This window comes from Poecilia mexicana, unplaced genomic scaffold, assembly GCF_051168715.1.
Source record: "Poecilia mexicana isolate PSO_F unplaced genomic scaffold, ASM5116871v1 scaffold_12, whole genome shotgun sequence".
Lineage (NCBI taxonomy): Eukaryota > Metazoa > Chordata > Actinopteri > Cyprinodontiformes > Poeciliidae > Poecilia > Poecilia mexicana.
The window spans coordinates 2,367,913-2,385,369 of NW_028263381.1; the positions used below are offsets into that span (position 1 = coordinate 2,367,913).

Below are 17,457 nucleotides of genomic sequence, written 5' to 3' on the forward strand. Positions count from 1 at the left end.
TTTGATAAGCCTGTCAGAAGAGGAAGTGCTGCTCTCAGCGTCCTGGTAGCGTTCAGATTGTCATCTGCTGAGATCGATTCAAAACCTTCCGCGATCGACCGGTCGATCGCAATCGACGTATTGGGCGCCCCTGGTGTAGACCAAGTGTCCATGCTGGCAATGGAAATGGAAAGACCAGGGATGCACCATATTGGATTTTTGGTGGATATCCTATATGCCAATATATTAAGACTCATTTGGCCAATAACCGATACCAATACTGATATTTTTTTCCTATACCTACTTACTGAAACTATATGGCTTTCTCTACTGTGGAACTAAAATACTGCATTATCTTTGTCAATGTAGCCTGCTACCAAATGCAAAGGGGGAGGCTGAAAACGATGCAGCACTTTCAACTTACATCATGTTTAATGTCAGATTTATTCAGGACATCTGTTCTCTCTAAGACAATGACAACACTCAAACAGTGCAAATTTGTAAATCTTCACAAAACAAAACTGAACATGTTCCCAAGAAACAAGTGAAAAGCACATCAGTGCATTAATACCTAACAGTTTCTTATGATGCTGTGCTGAGCTGCAGGCATCATGGTTTGCTATCAGAACATTGCCTTTTATATCTGTGAATTATTTTGTCGGAGCAGCCGATGTTCGATATAAGATTTTACAGCTAATATTGGCCAATACAGATACCATTCCAATAATATTGTGCATCCCTAGGAAAGATTATGCAGAAATACACAATGTAAGTTACATAGTCTATAGAATAAATATAAAATTATAGATAAAATTAAATATGATTAAGGCATTTTACACTTTTTCTTTTCAGTTTTCTAGGGCCAGCAGAGAAGCATTTAGCACTGTTGCAACTGGAAGACTTTTTAAATATTCAAAAAAATTTGGGATATTTATTTAATCATTATTTAATATTTAATCAATCAGCAAAACAACTGAATGATTGAGCTCATTTTAATTTATCACGCTATTACTTGATTATAGATTATTTCCACAGGATCAACTCTTCAAAGCTCTCCACACAGAAGAGCAGCAAAAAAATCATGTAATTTAAAAAAAAATCTATTACAATTAATTGAAGATGGTCTTCAAATAGAACTTAGTCCAAACAAAAAAAGGCTTCCTCATCTATAAGATCTTTGTAGATGAATGATAAAGCTCTGTGTGTCTGCAAAGAGTGCTTCATGTTTTTTTTGGGTTTTTTTTACTGGGCAGTGAAAACATCTTTGAAGGAGCGGACTTTGTAGTTGATGGAAGTTTTTTGCCAGAAGAATATGAACTGAGACAAATATTTCATTCTGTTTAAGATTTATTGGTGTAATTTGCCAATTGAGGCAGTAGATGAATAGAGGGACTAAAACTCATCTCGGTGTTTCTCCTCGCAGCGTTAATCTACTTCACACCTGGGAGTTAATGGATCCCAGATTGACGATTTTCAAGGGCACCTTTAGAATCAAAGTAAAAAAATGCTAAGATTTGGGTCATGATTCATGTTTATATCATTTATTTATCAAGATTTGATTTTCAGACGTAGACTGAAGTAAAGTCATATACATCGTGGCCTAAATTACGTAGTAGATAATTATGCATTTCTTTATACACTGTAAAACACAAGTAGTTCTCCTTACTTTTAAGATATATGAAAACTTGTGGCCTCAGAATGTTTAGTTTTCATCAAATTAACTGATTAACGTTAATTTGTGCCGTTCTGGTGAGCATATCTTAACTTAATAAATCTATGCTCCCAAGTCTTATTTTTTGTCTATGTAAATAAACACCAAAGCTTTCAGAAGGCACTGTTCTTTTTAACTTGAAACTACTTATATTAAATGAAAATCCCTTGACTGAAACAGTTCCTGCTTGTTATTTCTCTACTCAAACTTTAAAATAAAATATGGAAAACTGTGATAGTTTGCTCCTTAATTTATTTAATTGAAGTGATTATTGTAACAAAAGTTAAATGCACCCAATTTACTTGATGAAAGTCAACATTGCAATTCACTGTACTTTGTTTCACAGCAAAACCTTGACCAAAGTCAAGTTAGACTCATTCATCTTTTTCAATTAAATATGATGTTACGATTTACAGTGTGGAGTAACACAAGTAAAAAATATTCACATTTGCTGCTTAATTAGTCAGGCTATCTGCTGCTGGCATCCTTAATTGTTCTTTCAGAAAGGTTAGTGTGATTACTACAGTGGAGCCCCGCCTACTCCTGGATTTGTTTCTTGGAGCAAATCAAAAGATTTAAAAACAAAATGTAGTTGGGGAAGTTGAAATACATAGGATCCATGCTACATGACGCGCTAATGGCTGTCGTTTGCAAAGCAGCCAATCTGAAAGTGCTATTTATTTTCCTTGGCACTGATTGGCTAGTCCCCCCAGAGGAAGACCGCAGCTCTTCCTTAGATATTAGCTAGATATTAGCTTCTGCTAATGGTTTCTGCTGTGCTTAATAATACATAAGGTATATTAATGTATCAACAATTAGAATAGGCAGTTATGAGCCTTTTTTAGACGGGTTCTCAAGTATTTATGGATTTATGGATCTCAAGTTACAGTGGGAGTCCACTGTCACTATTTTATAAACTCCTATTTCCAATATAGACATCCAATTTTGATTATATTATGACTATGTGTATAAATACAATATTACTTGATTCTTTCTATGAAATATGCAAATAGTGAAACAGTTAATGATCCTCAATTTCCAAGGCCATTATCCATTTTGTTATTTTCACTTTGTAAAAGTAATCAGCTCCATATTGCCATTTCTTACATGTGTGAAATTGAGGCCAGTTAATGAAAAACAAATACTCATCTATTTATTTTCTTGCTATATTTTTGCAACAAATAAAAAAGGATCTTGTCACTATTAGACACAATGAAACGCTTGTTTTAGTTAAGATCTTTGTTTACGCCAATTTGGTGACTTTGGCCTTGAAATGTTCTGCTTCCCTAGTAACAGAAAAACACATTGAAATCCTAATCTTGATAAACACACAAAAAAAAACTGTCAGCCACTCTCTACGAGGCCGTCCTGATGTGAGATCAGCACAGAAGTGATATTCAAAGATGGCCCGGCTCAGATGAAATCCATCACTCTGATCCGCGGTGAAGTAACTGCCCGATGAATCCATCCGTCTCCTCACCGCATCGTGTCATAATCAGCTGTAGCACTTCTGATCACATTGACTTTTTGACCCGCATTAATGAGATGGAAACGTCTCATTACAGGCAATCATGGACCTCGGCGGCTGACACTGTCAGAGAGGAGAGGCAGTTAATCATCCTGTTGTCTCTGATCTCTCGTCTCAGAGGTTTCCCGGAACGACTCCTGTCCCGACCTCCCCGAGATCCAGAACGGCTGGAAGACGACGTCGCACGTGGCACTGGTGCGAGGAGCTCGGATCACCTACCAGTGTGACCCCGGGTACGACCTGGTGGGACGGGAGACCCTCACCTGCCAGCTGGACCTCTCCTGGAGCTCTCAGCCCCCCTTCTGCGAAAAGAGTCAGTTCTTCTCAGTGTTCTAGCACATAATTGGTAAACCTTCTGAATTTAGAATAACTTTACCAATTCTCTAAAGAAAAAAATAGGAAATGTACTGATTTCCTATTTGTTCATCACACATTGATGAAAAAGTATTGTCTTTTTATACATTGTAACCTAATATCTACCTGAGTGAAGCTGGACCACCACCTTCTTCAAAACGGACAAAATTGGTGTCAAACGTTTCTGCTACGTTTGTGCAGCAAAAATTGTTGTTTGTGCTGCTTTGGGTTTTAAGATATCAATGAATGCTTAAAGGTCAACCAGGCCCCCCCACTTTCACTAAATCAAAACTTGAACTTCAAAGCCAAAGCAGCACAAACAAAAAGTTTTGCTGCACAAACTCAGTCGAGTTGATTGGCACCAATTTTGCCTGATTTGAAGAAGGTAGGAGGGACTGGATGACCTTTCGTGACCTCTGGAAACATTTCTTAATGTCTTTAAAACGATAGCGGCACAAATGTAGCACAAACTTTTACCACCAATTTTGTCTGATTTGAAGAAGGTGGGGGGTCCAGCTTCACTCAGGTCTAATACTGAGATTCAATAGTTTTCTTCCCCACTTGAAAATTACACTACTGCCATTTACCGCTGATCAAGTCACTGCTCAGAAGTTGATGTGGTTTTATTTCCTCCTCTCAGTCATGTACTGCTCCGACCCGGGTCACGTGGAGCACTCCACCAGAACCCTGTCCGACCCCAAACTGCTGGTCGGCACCACCATCCAGTACAGCTGCAGCCCCGGCTTCATCATGCAGGGCGGCGCCACCATCACCTGCTACGGCCGCGAGCCGGGGACGCCCGTGTGGACGTCTCGACTCCCTCACTGTGTGTGTGAGTATCTGACGCAGAGCGCCCGGGGCCAAACAGTTAGAGAGAAACTGTTAAACACGTAGAAACAAAACAGTCTGACCAGTGGAAGCCTGCACAGAACGGACAACAGAGGAGCTTTGGTTTCCTGCTGCAGAGCCATCTGACACGACTGGGTCTGTGTGAGTCCTTCTCTCTCTCTCAGTTTTTTTCTTTCTCTCTTTATTTTGCAGCATTAATGTGAGCCATAGTCGGTGCTGCTTTTACACTTCACCCTGGGCCTGATAATGTGTGGACTGTGTGTATTTTTCAGGGCTATTAATGTAGGTGTCAAGTGTTTGATATGTAAATGAAATGCTAATAGAGCGTACCAATCAGCCCTCAGCCACCTGGAGGAGGGGGTGGAGATTATCCATGACTCATGTCACCTTAGTCAGAGGCTGTCAGATCTGTCTGTGCTGCTACGACACACACACACACACACACACACACACACACACGCACATGCACACACAAAGAAAATTCCTAATTTGGGGTTGAGAAACACCAAAATCCCTCCTGCTAGCATTTGTCGTGTTTCTCTCCTCCAGCTGAGGATTCTGTTTCCTGTGAGAACCCCGGTCTCCCTGACAACGGCTACCAGATCCTGTCCAAGAGGTTGTACTTGCCCGGCGAGTCACTCACATTCGTTTGTTACCAAGGTTATGAGCTCATAGGAGAGGTGGCCATTAAGTGCATAATCGGGAACCCTTCGTTTTGGAGCGGCCCTCTTCCACTCTGCCAGGGTGAGATTTGCTTTTCAGTTTGGTCTTTTTGATTTTATCGTAATCTGTAGGTTTAAAGATGTGAGGGACATTTCCAGTTCTTACAGAACATGCCCTTCACATTTCCTGTAAAAACTAATTTAGGGATGCACTGATCCACTTTTTTCACTGATACAGATATCTGAGGTTCAGTATCAGATTGGACTGAGGTCATTTGTTCACCTTTAGGTTTTGTCACTTTTCTGCAGGACTATCCTGTCACATGAATCCAGTTAAATTGTATTTAAATTAAACTTAAATCGTTGATTTGTTTTGACCTTGCTTTTTAGTCACACCTGAAAGTTTAATCAAAGAGCAGATTAAAAACAATAATTGTCTTTGTTGTTCAGCTCATATGTCATTTTATTTACTAATTTAGCAAGAAGAAAGAGTTTTGAATTGAAAATTGTTATTTTTTTATTAGACCCTCCAATTAACTTAAGCATTTTAATCCAGTCCCATCACAAATACATTAATGTGGGGTGGTTAAATCCTAATGAGTAAAACATTAACTGATCATGTGTGGAAAAGTGAGATTTTCAACTGCTTCCATTCACTATCACAAAACAGTTTAATATCAGGCATAAAACAGTTTTCAGATTATCTAAGAGGGAAAATGCTTTATTGTAGTTTTGCTTGCAGTAGATGAAGATAAGTGACAAAGAAAATTATCAGTAAAAATTGTGTTTAGAAAGCACATTGACGTTTTCTCTGTTTTTGACTTAAATTTTTTACTGACTATGCAAATCAGAAGATTTGACAGGCATAGTACAAAAAAAGAAGACTGAATGTGAACCTGGAGGAGAGGCTTTGTTAAAAATACAGACTATAAAAAAGAAACAGTCTGTGTGATGTCAGTTTTCATATGCACTGACTGACAGAATGATGTTTTTCAGCTAACCGTGACTGCTTTGGCAACCATGCTTTGGAAGGTGAGTGTCTGTCTGTGGTGAGAAGTGAACACTTTTTCTTAGCAGACAGATAAATCAAAAGTCACAAAGAAAGGGGGTAAAAAAGTGTTTCAGAAAACCAGCATTCCTCCCTCTGTGTATGTTTCATCTACATCTACCGAGTTCATTTGCCATCTGTGTGTTTATCCCACTCCCAGCGTTTATCCATTTCATTCACCTGCATTTCCTGAACCCTCTTCTGCCTGACTCCTTATTTTCTGGAAGATGCTTTCTTATTAATCCTGCATCATTCATTTGTTGGGTGTTAGTTGCAGAGGCGACGGCAGGCTCCCCTCTGGATGGAGGAAACGTAGCGCTAGCCATCTTCATTCTGGTTCTGCTGCTGTCTGTGCTGCTGGGAGGCGCCTACGTCTACGTCACCAGGTGAGTCCAAAAACTCCAGGATGAAACGGCTCAGATAAACACAGGAAGGCTCCGGATTCAAGTTTCCCTTTTTTATCACCCAGGGCTAAGGTAAGTCTAAGACTAATGGTTGATCTTCTTATTGTTTATAATTCTATTGATACGTTTTATTATTTTAACTAGTTTTCATGTTTTTATTTATTATTTTATTTATCCATTATTGCTGGAGACTTGCAACGAAACGTTGTTCTGTATATACATTTTAAAGGTGCAGTTGAATGACAATAGTCTGTGTAAAATGAGTTACATTTTTATACAATTCATTTCTAATATATTTCACAACAAGTGTGACTATGCAAAGTAACTCCATAAAAACGTCCAGTCAGATAGATTGCCCTGCAAAAGTATTCACATCCCTTGAATTTTTCACATTTTGTCACATTACAACAAAAAACTTTTTTTTTCATGTGATAATTGTGAAGTGGAAGGAAATAGTTTGAAATTTGTTTTTCCAGATCTGAAAAATGTGCCACACTAAAGTTCACACACATTTTGACAAGCTGCTGTAAATCTGTAGATGTCCCAGGATGACTTGATTGGGTGTTTTGTAATTAAAAAAAAAAAAAAAAAAAAAAACAATATATATATATATATATATATATATATATATATATATATATATATATATATATATATATATTTGTAATGTTTAATTGCTGCCTTTAACATGTGGAATTCCTCCTATGGCCCAACAGGTGCAGATATCACACCAACCTAAGATTGCCGCTGATCTACCCTCACCCTTACCGACAGATCACTGTGGAGACAGAATTTGACAACCCGCTTTATGAGACAGGAGGAGTAAGTGTGCAAATGTGGAAATTATTATAAGTTAGAGGCAGAAAACATAAAAACCTTTTGTTTTTATTTTTTTATGTTCAGTTTTAATATTAAAACAAGTGTCATTACTTTTCTCAAAGCAGGTAAGTCATTTTTTAAAAGATTTCACATGAATAACATCTTTGGAACCCTTACCTTCCCTATGATAATCAGCTGCAGTGAGTCTGCTAAACCTTCTTGCTAAATGTGTAGCATTAGCTTAACGTGGTTTTTCAAATGACATGTTGAGAAAACTAACTTACAGAGTTTAAGCTGTGTGATAAACAGCGCCCTTGGGCCAGAACTGTAACACATTTTTTTACAAGCAAAAGCCCAAGATGGAACCTTTATATTCACATTTTCCTGATACGTCAGTAAAATCTGACGCTCAAGCAACATCCGTGAACAACAGGTCTGGACCACATTTTTTGGTCCAGACCAAACCAACAAACCAAAACACTTTCCTGGTGTTAAGTCAAAGCTAGTAGCCTACAACCCCAAACACGACCGAAAAAGAAAAGTTGTGAAAATGATGACAAAATAACGTTGAACTGTCTGGGATTTTGTTGAAGTAAAGCCGCCTCTATCACTCTGCTTCACTTTCAGCAGGACACTCGTGAATATGAAGTATCAATATGAAACATTTCTAAAGACACTTCTGAAGCAACCACCCGGCGCTGACACCTCATCATCCCTCCCTGACCCTTTCTACCCAGGAGGAGGCCATGTAAATACAAATAATGATGTCCAGCCCCTCCCTGCTACAAGACACAGTCACTCATCTCCCCCCTCCACCCTTTGATGTGATAGCTTTTGTAGACATAATGGGAAACTGAAGACGAACCTGTGAAGCAAAGAGATAGTGACACGAGTCGGTGACACATCGGCGGGAGGCAATATGGACAGGATATGTAAAGGAAGACGTCGGGGACAGGACGCCGTGGGAGGAATGTGAAATTAGAGGGTCAAAACATGTTCTTTTTGGGAGAACCTAGATTTCTAATCATTTTGTTTCACTTGTAACACAGCTGCTGTCGGACCTTTTTTCTGTAGAAGCCAAGTTCATGTATTTTGTAGTTACAGTACCTTTGTTACTGGAGGAGTTTGACATTTCTGTGCTAAATTTAAAACATTTACATGCAGGAAATTCACAGAAAACAATCATAATTTATTTCACATTTAAAATCTAGGTGAGAAATGTTTATTTTTTTTGGAAAGATCAAATTGAAATGTAAATATTAGTAGAGGGACATAAAATGCCACTGCAGTCTATTGCACCATAACTGTCAGACTATACGGGGCTCTGTTGTGCTGTCAGATGTAAATAATAGATTTAAAGGGGCAGTACTATGTAAAATCAACCTTTTTTGAGCTTTATGTCATGTCATAATGTTATTCCCTCATCAGAACCATACCTGGAGTATTGCTTTGATTCTTTCATGCATGTTTGAGAAATCTTTTAATCTCCCATGGCAACCATTCAGCTGTGCAAAGCTCTGCTTTACTTATACTGAATCAGCTGATGGGACAAAACTGATACAAATAATACATGTTTAAGGCACTCTGTTTTACCGCCAGTCAAAACATTTTGGATTGTTTCAAAGAGGAGAAATGAACTAAATCCCACTACAGTGGAAAAAGTTATTTTTGAATAACATTGCCAAAAAATGTCCCACAAGTACATTCAATATACACCAAAAAACAGGCAAATATAAATAAATTATATAAGATTTTACAATGGTATGAAAAAATACTTCCTCCCCCTTAGATTTCTTTTTTTTCACATGGAAAGAAAATGTCCTGCCATCAATTAATAACCTCAAGGGCAAATCACTGCAGGTCGTCTGCTGCGTGAGCCACTTAGCTGAATGAATCATCATCAGTGAATAATGGACTAAGTAGCACTAGTCATTGCTACATTAGCATAGCATTTACAGGCTGTAGCAGGGGAATGTACATGATGTGTCTCATGTCTGAAAATGTGTGCAGCCTGCTTCAGCTACAGCTCACATTCCAGTAGATGGTCAGGGAAATGATACTAGTTATTTGTCAAAGCTGCAGTAGGTAACTTTTATAAAACCAATGTTTTGTGTATATTTCTTAAACTATGTCAGGACAGTATAACAGACAAACTGGAAAAAATGAGCTCCTTTGTCTCAAAAATGCACAGATCAGAAGCAGCCAATCAGAGCCTGGGGGAGGGTCTTAGCGCTGTCAATCAACCTTGTGTAATCGTTTCTCAATATGCTAATGGCGGAGAAACAATTTACCTTTTCAGGAAAACTGTTTATCCGTCGTCATTGGTGATCCTGCTAACTACCGTTAGCATTCATGACAGGCTCCTTTGCACAGAAGAAGCAGTGATGCAGCAGTGGGAAAGAGGGAGGGTGCAAGCAACAGATACATGAGCCTGATTGACAATGCTAAGACCCTCCTCCTATCTCTGATTGGTTGTTTCTGACTGAGCTGCGTTTGTTCAGATGGAAAGAGGAACACAGAAAGCAGGCAGAAGAGGCGGATTTAAATATTAGTTGAGGGACATAAAATGAACTGTCTGGGATTTTGTTGAAGTAACAAAATCCCAGACAGTTCAATGTCTGGGATTTATGAAATGATTTATGAGAAAATGTTCTCATATTTTCTCATACGAGACAAATAACAGCTTTAACAAATACCTAAAATATATGTATATTTTATAAAAACTACATACTGCAGTGAATTTTTGAAACAAGAAACAGACCAACAATAGTGTGCTTGGATTACTAAAACCCAGACACAAAAAAACTCCTGTCCATCCGATTCCACTGGAACTTTAACATCCACATTTGAACATGGGCCTCTCTTTCAATGACTTCATTTATTCAGGTGCTGCTAACGCTAACTATCAAAGCTAACTGACAGTTCATGAGAACGGCGGGGGAATTTCTCTGTCCACATTGATGAGTCATGTTCTCTTCCCAATAACTGACAATACTAAGAAGGAAAATGTAGCGTCTTTTATTTTTTTAACCCAGTCGGCCTAACACAGAAAGCCTCCTGTCCCCAAGTGTCCACCCAGGGCCAATGCAGAACTCTTGTCTTCTTCTTTTCGCATGTAGCTGGATTAACAGACGTGCTGTGACACGGCAGGAGAGGCTGGTGGTCAGAGAGAGAGGTCATGACCAGGCTTCACTGCGAGACGTGAAATGCGTAGCTGTAGTTAATTGATCAGTATTAAAGTGCAACTCAAGCGATCCCAGAAGAAGACGTATTTATTTTGATGTACTGTAAATGTGATGTTTTATGCAGAATAATAAATGTACATTTTCATTATGATTGGAAAAATATGATCAGTTTACTTAAATAAGAAGTAAAACTTGAATAAAAAAATGTGAAAAAGTTTGTAAAGACTGGAGTGTTTTAAGGTGTGTGTGTGTCATGTTTTATATAGTAGGTTTGTTCTTTCAGAGATCTACCTAGAAAAAATATGAAAAATCTAATTTCTGAAATGAATGCATTCCCATCTCCTCTCTTGACCAGCCTTTTGTTTTCCATAAAATGCATCAGATTCCAGTAAATCTATCTGGATTGAACATAAGTCTTAGGGGAAGTTGAGGCATTATCCAGGATTTCTGCATAATCTTACTGTGGAGCATTATGCAGAGGTAGGAATTAAGATTTTTTTTTAGATTAAATTTCCTTTCTGTCCATCACTCCACCCATTCTCATATCAGTGTTTTTTTTGTTTGTTTGTTTGTTTGTTTTTTGTTATACAGACTCCATGTTTAGAATTTGACCTCCAAGAAGTCGGGCTTCAGAATTAACAACATATTCAAGAAAGTCTATGATTTTGACATTAAAATGGATTTTAAAAAATGAACAATCCTACTCTATAAAAGGGAAGTGAACTATAACTAAATGTTAACATTACCACAAAATAATGTTCTTATGGGTAAAAATGGACGTGAGTTGAAAATGTTTAAAATGAATAGATGAAAAGTCAGAATTAGACAGGGCAGCATTTCTCTGAGGTTTGAAATCAGTCTGATACAGAATCTAACCACAGTTTCTATTCAAAATCACCAATCAGATTTGAGCTGAGGTTATTGGACAAGCACATGAGCGAGCCCAGGACCAAGATCCGCCCCAAGAAGCCCAACCAGATGGCCAGCCTGTGGGGAATGCTGCGCCTCCTGGGCCGGCTGGGCGGACACACCGAGATAATGATGGAACAGAGAAGCCTGTGGGCTGCTATCATTAGCAGGATCCACTCAGTATTTATTTATTTTTTATTACTTATAAGGATCCACTCAGTATGACTGGCACAATGTGACAGATTATCTAGTAAACATTCACATTCTTTTTTTTTTTTTTACACTAGCAATGGTAGATCTCATTAACTGCGTTTCCCTTACAAATGTGTGTAAATCTTTGTAAAGGTTAATCTCTCAATAATCCTCCTCATTTTTTATCTGTCACCATCATCCCTACCTGGATCTCGCCTCCTACTAACTCCCCGTTGTTTCAGGTTCCATCTGGTAAACTCAAGAAAAGATATTTCTTGATGACCAAACCCCGACACAGAGGATGGTCAGAGTTGTCTACAATTTTCTTTGTTTTATGAGGAATCCTTCTTTGCATCATCATCCTCAGAGGTTTCATAGTCGTACCCAGAACAGAACCAGCCTTCTTTATCAGGTTATTGAGCCTTTTAGGTTCTGATGGCTCTGATGCTGCTGCCCCAACAGATGACAGCAGAGGAGATGATGCTCTCAACTACAGACTGACAGAAGATCTGCAGCATCTTGCTGCAAACCTTGAAGGATCTTAGCTTCGTCAAGAAGTCTAGTCTGTTAATTCCATTCTTATATAACAGCTTCACTGTTGCGTCTCCAGTCCAGTCTGTTGCCAACAACTGCAGAGTCTTTCTGTAGATGACAGAGGTCAGACTTGTGCTGGAAGTCTGAAGTGTAGATAGTGAAAAGGAATGGTGAGAGTACAGTCCCCTGTGGTGCTCCTGTGCTGCTGACCACCTGGTTAGACACTCAGTCCTTCAGTCTCACAAACTGTGAGGCTGAATGGGAACATCAGTTTTTAGAAGCACAATGTCTGAAACAAGACTCATCACCATCCTGATGTGATTTGACAGCAAAGCAACCAGAGCTGTCATACAGGCCACATAGAAAACTGTCTAATATCATAAGTGGACTCAACATTCCCACATTGTGATGGTTAAACTAATGGTAAAATTCCTTTGAAGAACTTCCATTCCTGTTTGTAGCTTTAACTTCCATTCTGCTTGATAAATGACTTCTCTCTATCCTAATGTTGTCGTCTTGCAAATATATAACGGCGTTGAGGCAAATTCTCCCATGCGGCTTTTCCCTACCTCCAGCCTCCTTTAATGTCCTAATGACTCTCTCTGTAACCAGCAGGAATTCTAATCGGAGTACAAGGTTTCCTGCATGGTAACAGTTTCTAGTGGCTTCCCTGCTGCGTTTAATTCATCTCTTGAGAAGCTTTTAACCAGATGCTTGATAATATCCGGCTCTCTGAGAAACCCACACACAGGTTTAATGAACCAAAAGACACTCGCAGAACCAGAATTACCACCTGCAGTTACTGTGTATAGCTGGTGGTACCATTATCCAGAGACACTCGGGAGCGCAGCGACAGAAAAAGATTCTTAATACAACAAAGAACTCACAGCACTGAAAAAAAACATGCAGTAAGAATCCATCAGTAATATTTGAAAAGACGCAAAAGAGGTATTTGCTCACTCTTCAATGTTATTACATTAAGGTGTAGATTGCTTCTGAAAATCTTTGTGAATTAAAGGGCCACTCTCAGTGAATTCCAGCATTAGCACTGTGATAGCAAGCCTCCTGAGTGTAAGTCCAGTTTGGTGGAATGCATGAATGCTAAAGTAGCCATCTTTCTTCAGCGTCACCATCCATGCTTCCAATAACCATGTGCAGTAATTGTACAATTTGAAATTTTGAAAATAAATTTGCTTAATAAATTCCCAGGTTTTCCCTTTTTAACACTCATGGAACCTCTTCAATCCACCATGATGCACCTGCATGAGAAAAATGCTTCAATTTTGGAAACATTGTAATTGTTTAGTTTGAAGGATAAAGGTGGTGATATTTCTCATTGTCTTACATAAGCACGTACAACAATCCTTCAAAACATTCACAGGTTCTCCAGTGACATTGTGAAGATGAAGTTTCTTCAGTTTTTGACTTCAATCTTGTGATTTTGCTTTAGAATTAGCTCAAGTAGAAGCATCTGTGTTGGTGCATTTCCATTAACCCTAAAATTGTGCAATTTGACATTTCAAAAATAAATTTGTTATTTTCTGTTAGTGCAATAGTTTCAAATTTTTTTATAGCAATGCAACAAAAGTACTAAATTTTTCAAGTGCCTCTATCTAGAAAGACATTTGAAGAATATATTGTAATAGCACTATTATAATAGGCAATCTTCTGTCTCTTGTATGATGTTGTCTAAAAATTATTTATTGTCAATTTCACTTCATGAATGGTTGAAGAATTTGGTATTTTTATGATTGACTTCCATTTCCCCCAGATGTTGTAAAGTTCTGATTAGATTTTTGAAAATTCTATAATCAATAATCAATTAATACCATAACTGGAACATATTTAAGTTGGGTTTTATGTCATTCTCAGACAACATTTTTTTCTCTCCGACTGTAACTTCACAGTTACAATGCATATATATATATATATATATATATATATATATATATATATATATATATATATATATATATATATATATATATATATATATATATATATATATATATATATATTGTCTTACATAAGCACGTACAACAATCCTTCAAAACATTCACAGGTATATATATATATATATATATATATATATATATATATATATATATATATATATATATATATATATATATATATATATATATATATATGCATATGTGTGTGTGTGTGTGTGTGTGTGTGTGTGTGTGTGTGGGTGTGGCTAATTGTCGTAAGTTATCATCACTTTTGTGGTTGCGCACGACCTTGTTATATAGTACCTCTTGGTGGAGCGGCGGAAGGATATAGGTTTGTTGGGTATAAATACCGCCTGTGCGCGAGTTGTCGTGATAATTTCCAGCCACATTCTGCCGGAGTTGAACCAAGTTAACAGGTGAGACAAGATCCGTTTAAATTCGTAACTCGTACGAACCTGGTCGTTTATCTATATCTCACTATTTTAAATTTATATTTAATATATGTTCGGGTTGTTAAGTGAAGTTATTAACGCAAATTGGCTTGACGTCACCAAACTACAAATTTATCTCTACTTCTGCCTTTTCTTTTCTCTGGTATATCAGCAAGAATTTTACTTGATGTCGACTTTTGAGTCAAAACAAGTGAATTCATGTCGGACTGTACAATCACCTAACGGGTTGTGAAGAGCAAAGGGACTCGCACTAGCAGGCTAAATGTAGCTAGTTAGCATAATCCACGGTACACTGCTGTCAGCGCTGTGGCGAGACACGGTTGTGGCTGGTTTGAAGCTGGAGCAGCCCTTTTCTGTGATGTATCAAAATTTGACTTTTAGTAAATTTGCTATTCAAGGAAGGCGAAAAGCAGAATAGCTATCAAACTGTTTCTTGACTTGAAATGGTAAACATGATTGTGTTTACAGCATTTAATTTGTCAAATGACTACTACCGTATCCTCTAGTGTAAAGATGCAGATTTTCGTGAAAACCCTCACTGGGAAGACCATTACCCTGGAGGTGGAGCCCAGTGACACCATTGAGAACGTGAAGGCAAAGATTCAGGATAAAGAAGGCATTCCTCCTGACCAGCAGAGACTGATCTTTGCTGGCAAACAGCTGGAAGATGGCCGCACCCTGTCGGACTACAACATCCAGAAGGAGTCCACCCTCCACCTGGTGCTCCGCCTGAGGGGAGGATGCTGAGGACCTGCTCACAAAGATGTTATGGTTCAGTTTTGAAGAGATGTAATCCTTGTCCACATAGTTTTCCTTTAACATATAAATAAAGTTGAAACATTCCTGACTTGAATGAGTTTAATTTCAAAAACTAGGTTCATTAACTAAATATTCACAATGGAGTAAAACTGTATTATGTTTTGGAGCAGGTCAGTTGGGCTTTTAAAAGTCCAAATGTGCCTCAACTATGCAGACTTGCTTATCTGGATTTTTTTCAAAGTCCAGTTGAACATTAGTCTAACTTAAGAATGGGTAAAAACCAGTTTTGTTTTCTAATCAAAATTAAAACCAAAACCTGCTTCCATTAGTAAACTTTAAACTTTAAATTGGGTTTTAAGTTTGCTGCTATGTTTCAATAATGACCTTTATGTTGACCTCAGCATGTCTGACTGGGAGAGGCTCGACTAGTCTAATCACTCTGTGTAGACCTCACCTTGAATTTATCCATGTTTTCTAAAACAATCATATGGTCAAAGACGGCATTGTTAAAAGTTCAAATTGAAATGCTTCAAATACTTCAGTCCATTTTAGATGACTGAACAAAACCTGGGTGTAAGTTTTGACTTTAGTCCAGAACCAAAAGGTTTTGAATATTTACCCAACAGTTGGGTCAGCTGTATATACAAGGTGGTTATATTTCTCGATCAGGGGTGGGCAATCCTGTCTTTGAGGGCTGGTGTCCTGCAACTCTTGGATGTCTCTCTGGTTCAAAGCACTTGAATCCAACAGCTGAATCACCTCCTAAGTGCAGGCAAGTTCTCCAGAGTCCTGCTAACAACCTCATTATTTGACTTGTGTGTAGAAGTAGAGACGCATCTAAAAGTTGCAGGAGACCGGCCCTCGAGGCCTGGAGTTGCCAGCACCCGTTCTAGATACTTGAGGTCATGAATGAAATCAAAACTAAAGCTGGCATCTCTCTGAAAAGCGTCCAGTGTTTTTTAATAAGGGAGCTCATTCAATCTGCTTAACTTAGTCCTGGATGTGACATTCTGACAGAGCTTCATTAAAAAATCTGTTGAGATAAAACTAACTCTTTTGTACTAAAAAAAAAAAAAAACTATGCAGCCTTAGAATTATTGCAGAGGAAACAAATTTAGATTTTTACTGGAAATGAATGTTGTGATGCCCCCACAAGGGAAGAAGCTGAAAAACAGTGAATATGACTGATCTGTGTAGCGTTCCTGGTGACAGTGGATTGAGCTTTAAACTAAACCAATGATTTTGCTGGCCTGGTTGATTCTGGGTAGTTTTGCTTTCACTGTAATGAAACTGCAGCAGGAGGGGATATAAAATGGATGATAAAACATTTCTTAGATGGAAAACATTGGCTTCTCAGCAGGTGAAGGTGATGGTGAGCCTTTTTGGTAATGTGGTTCACATGCTGGGAAAAAATTCCATGCAGAGGTTTTAAAGGGGCAGTATTATATTTTCTGGCTCCAGTATCATTTTATAGCATAATTAACTGTTGCCTTCACTTATAAAAATGCTATATATGAAATGTGAATATGTCAAATAGATACATGACATTTCAGTTTGTAACTTGGCGCCTTGAAACTGGGCCTCTCTCTCTAAGAGGTCCTCTTTCCAACACTCTGCCTTCAGGAAGTCATCACGTCGCTGTTCACCTTTTAACATCCATAGTGTTTTTCTGAGAAGTAGATCATATGAGCTCAGGTGATGTGCAGTTCCACCAGGTGTTTGCTAATTGCTGCTGGCTAGTCTGAAGGAAATGCTGATTTTACATAATACTGCCCCTTTAAAACATCATGGTCCTCAATCGTGTCAGTAGTTTAGTGAAATTTAGTGATATAAATTTTAATCACGCCTAATGCATAGTCATGTGGTTCAAGAATGACACTAAATTAGCTGTTCCTGTTCTACATTTATTATATTTGATCTCATTTAAAATGTTAAATTCAGTTTTGATTCCTGATGGTTTCTCATAATGGCATAATCATGTTTCAAGATGTCACCAGATTCATTTGAAACTAAATGTGAGGTGCAAGAGATGAAGTTATTAAACAGACCCTAGTGAATGACAATGTGATTTTAGACAGTATTATGTAATTTTAAATTTAAGGTGAGATTAGGCAAAG

General features: G+C 38.1%; 2 protein-coding genes across 2 annotated transcripts in view; both read left to right on the forward strand.

Moving 5' to 3' along the window:
• Positions 1-10,756, forward strand: part of sez6l (seizure related 6 homolog (mouse)-like) — a 64,686-nt gene extending 53,930 nt beyond the window's left edge. The window contains exons 11-17 of the mRNA XM_014996373.2: positions 3,337-3,531; positions 4,213-4,404; positions 4,971-5,165; positions 6,080-6,115; positions 6,403-6,517; positions 7,252-7,357; positions 7,982-10,756. Of these exons, the coding sequence (XP_014851859.2) occupies positions 3,337-3,531; positions 4,213-4,404; positions 4,971-5,165; positions 6,080-6,115; positions 6,403-6,517; positions 7,252-7,357; positions 7,982-8,014 (872 nt within the window). The 3' untranslated portion in view covers positions 8,015-10,756. The remainder of the gene's footprint in view (positions 1-3,336; positions 3,532-4,212; positions 4,405-4,970; positions 5,166-6,079; positions 6,116-6,402; positions 6,518-7,251; positions 7,358-7,981) is intronic.
• A 3,675-nt stretch (positions 10,757-14,431) lies between these two features.
• Positions 14,432-15,428, forward strand: LOC106923389 (ubiquitin). Its single transcript, XM_014996378.2, has 2 exons — positions 14,432-14,545; positions 15,088-15,428. The coding sequence occupies exon 2, from the start codon at positions 15,095-15,097 to the stop codon at positions 15,326-15,328; it is 234 nt and encodes a 77-aa protein (XP_014851864.1). The 5' UTR covers positions 14,432-14,545; positions 15,088-15,094; the 3' UTR covers positions 15,329-15,428.
• The last annotated feature ends 2,029 nt before the right edge of the window (positions 15,429-17,457 follow it).

What these genes read in the sequence shown, in the direction of transcription:
- LOC106923389 (XM_014996378.2), top strand. Translation starts at nt 15,095, where the DNA reads ATGCAGATTTTCGTGAAAACCCTCACTGGGAAGACCATTACCCTGGAG.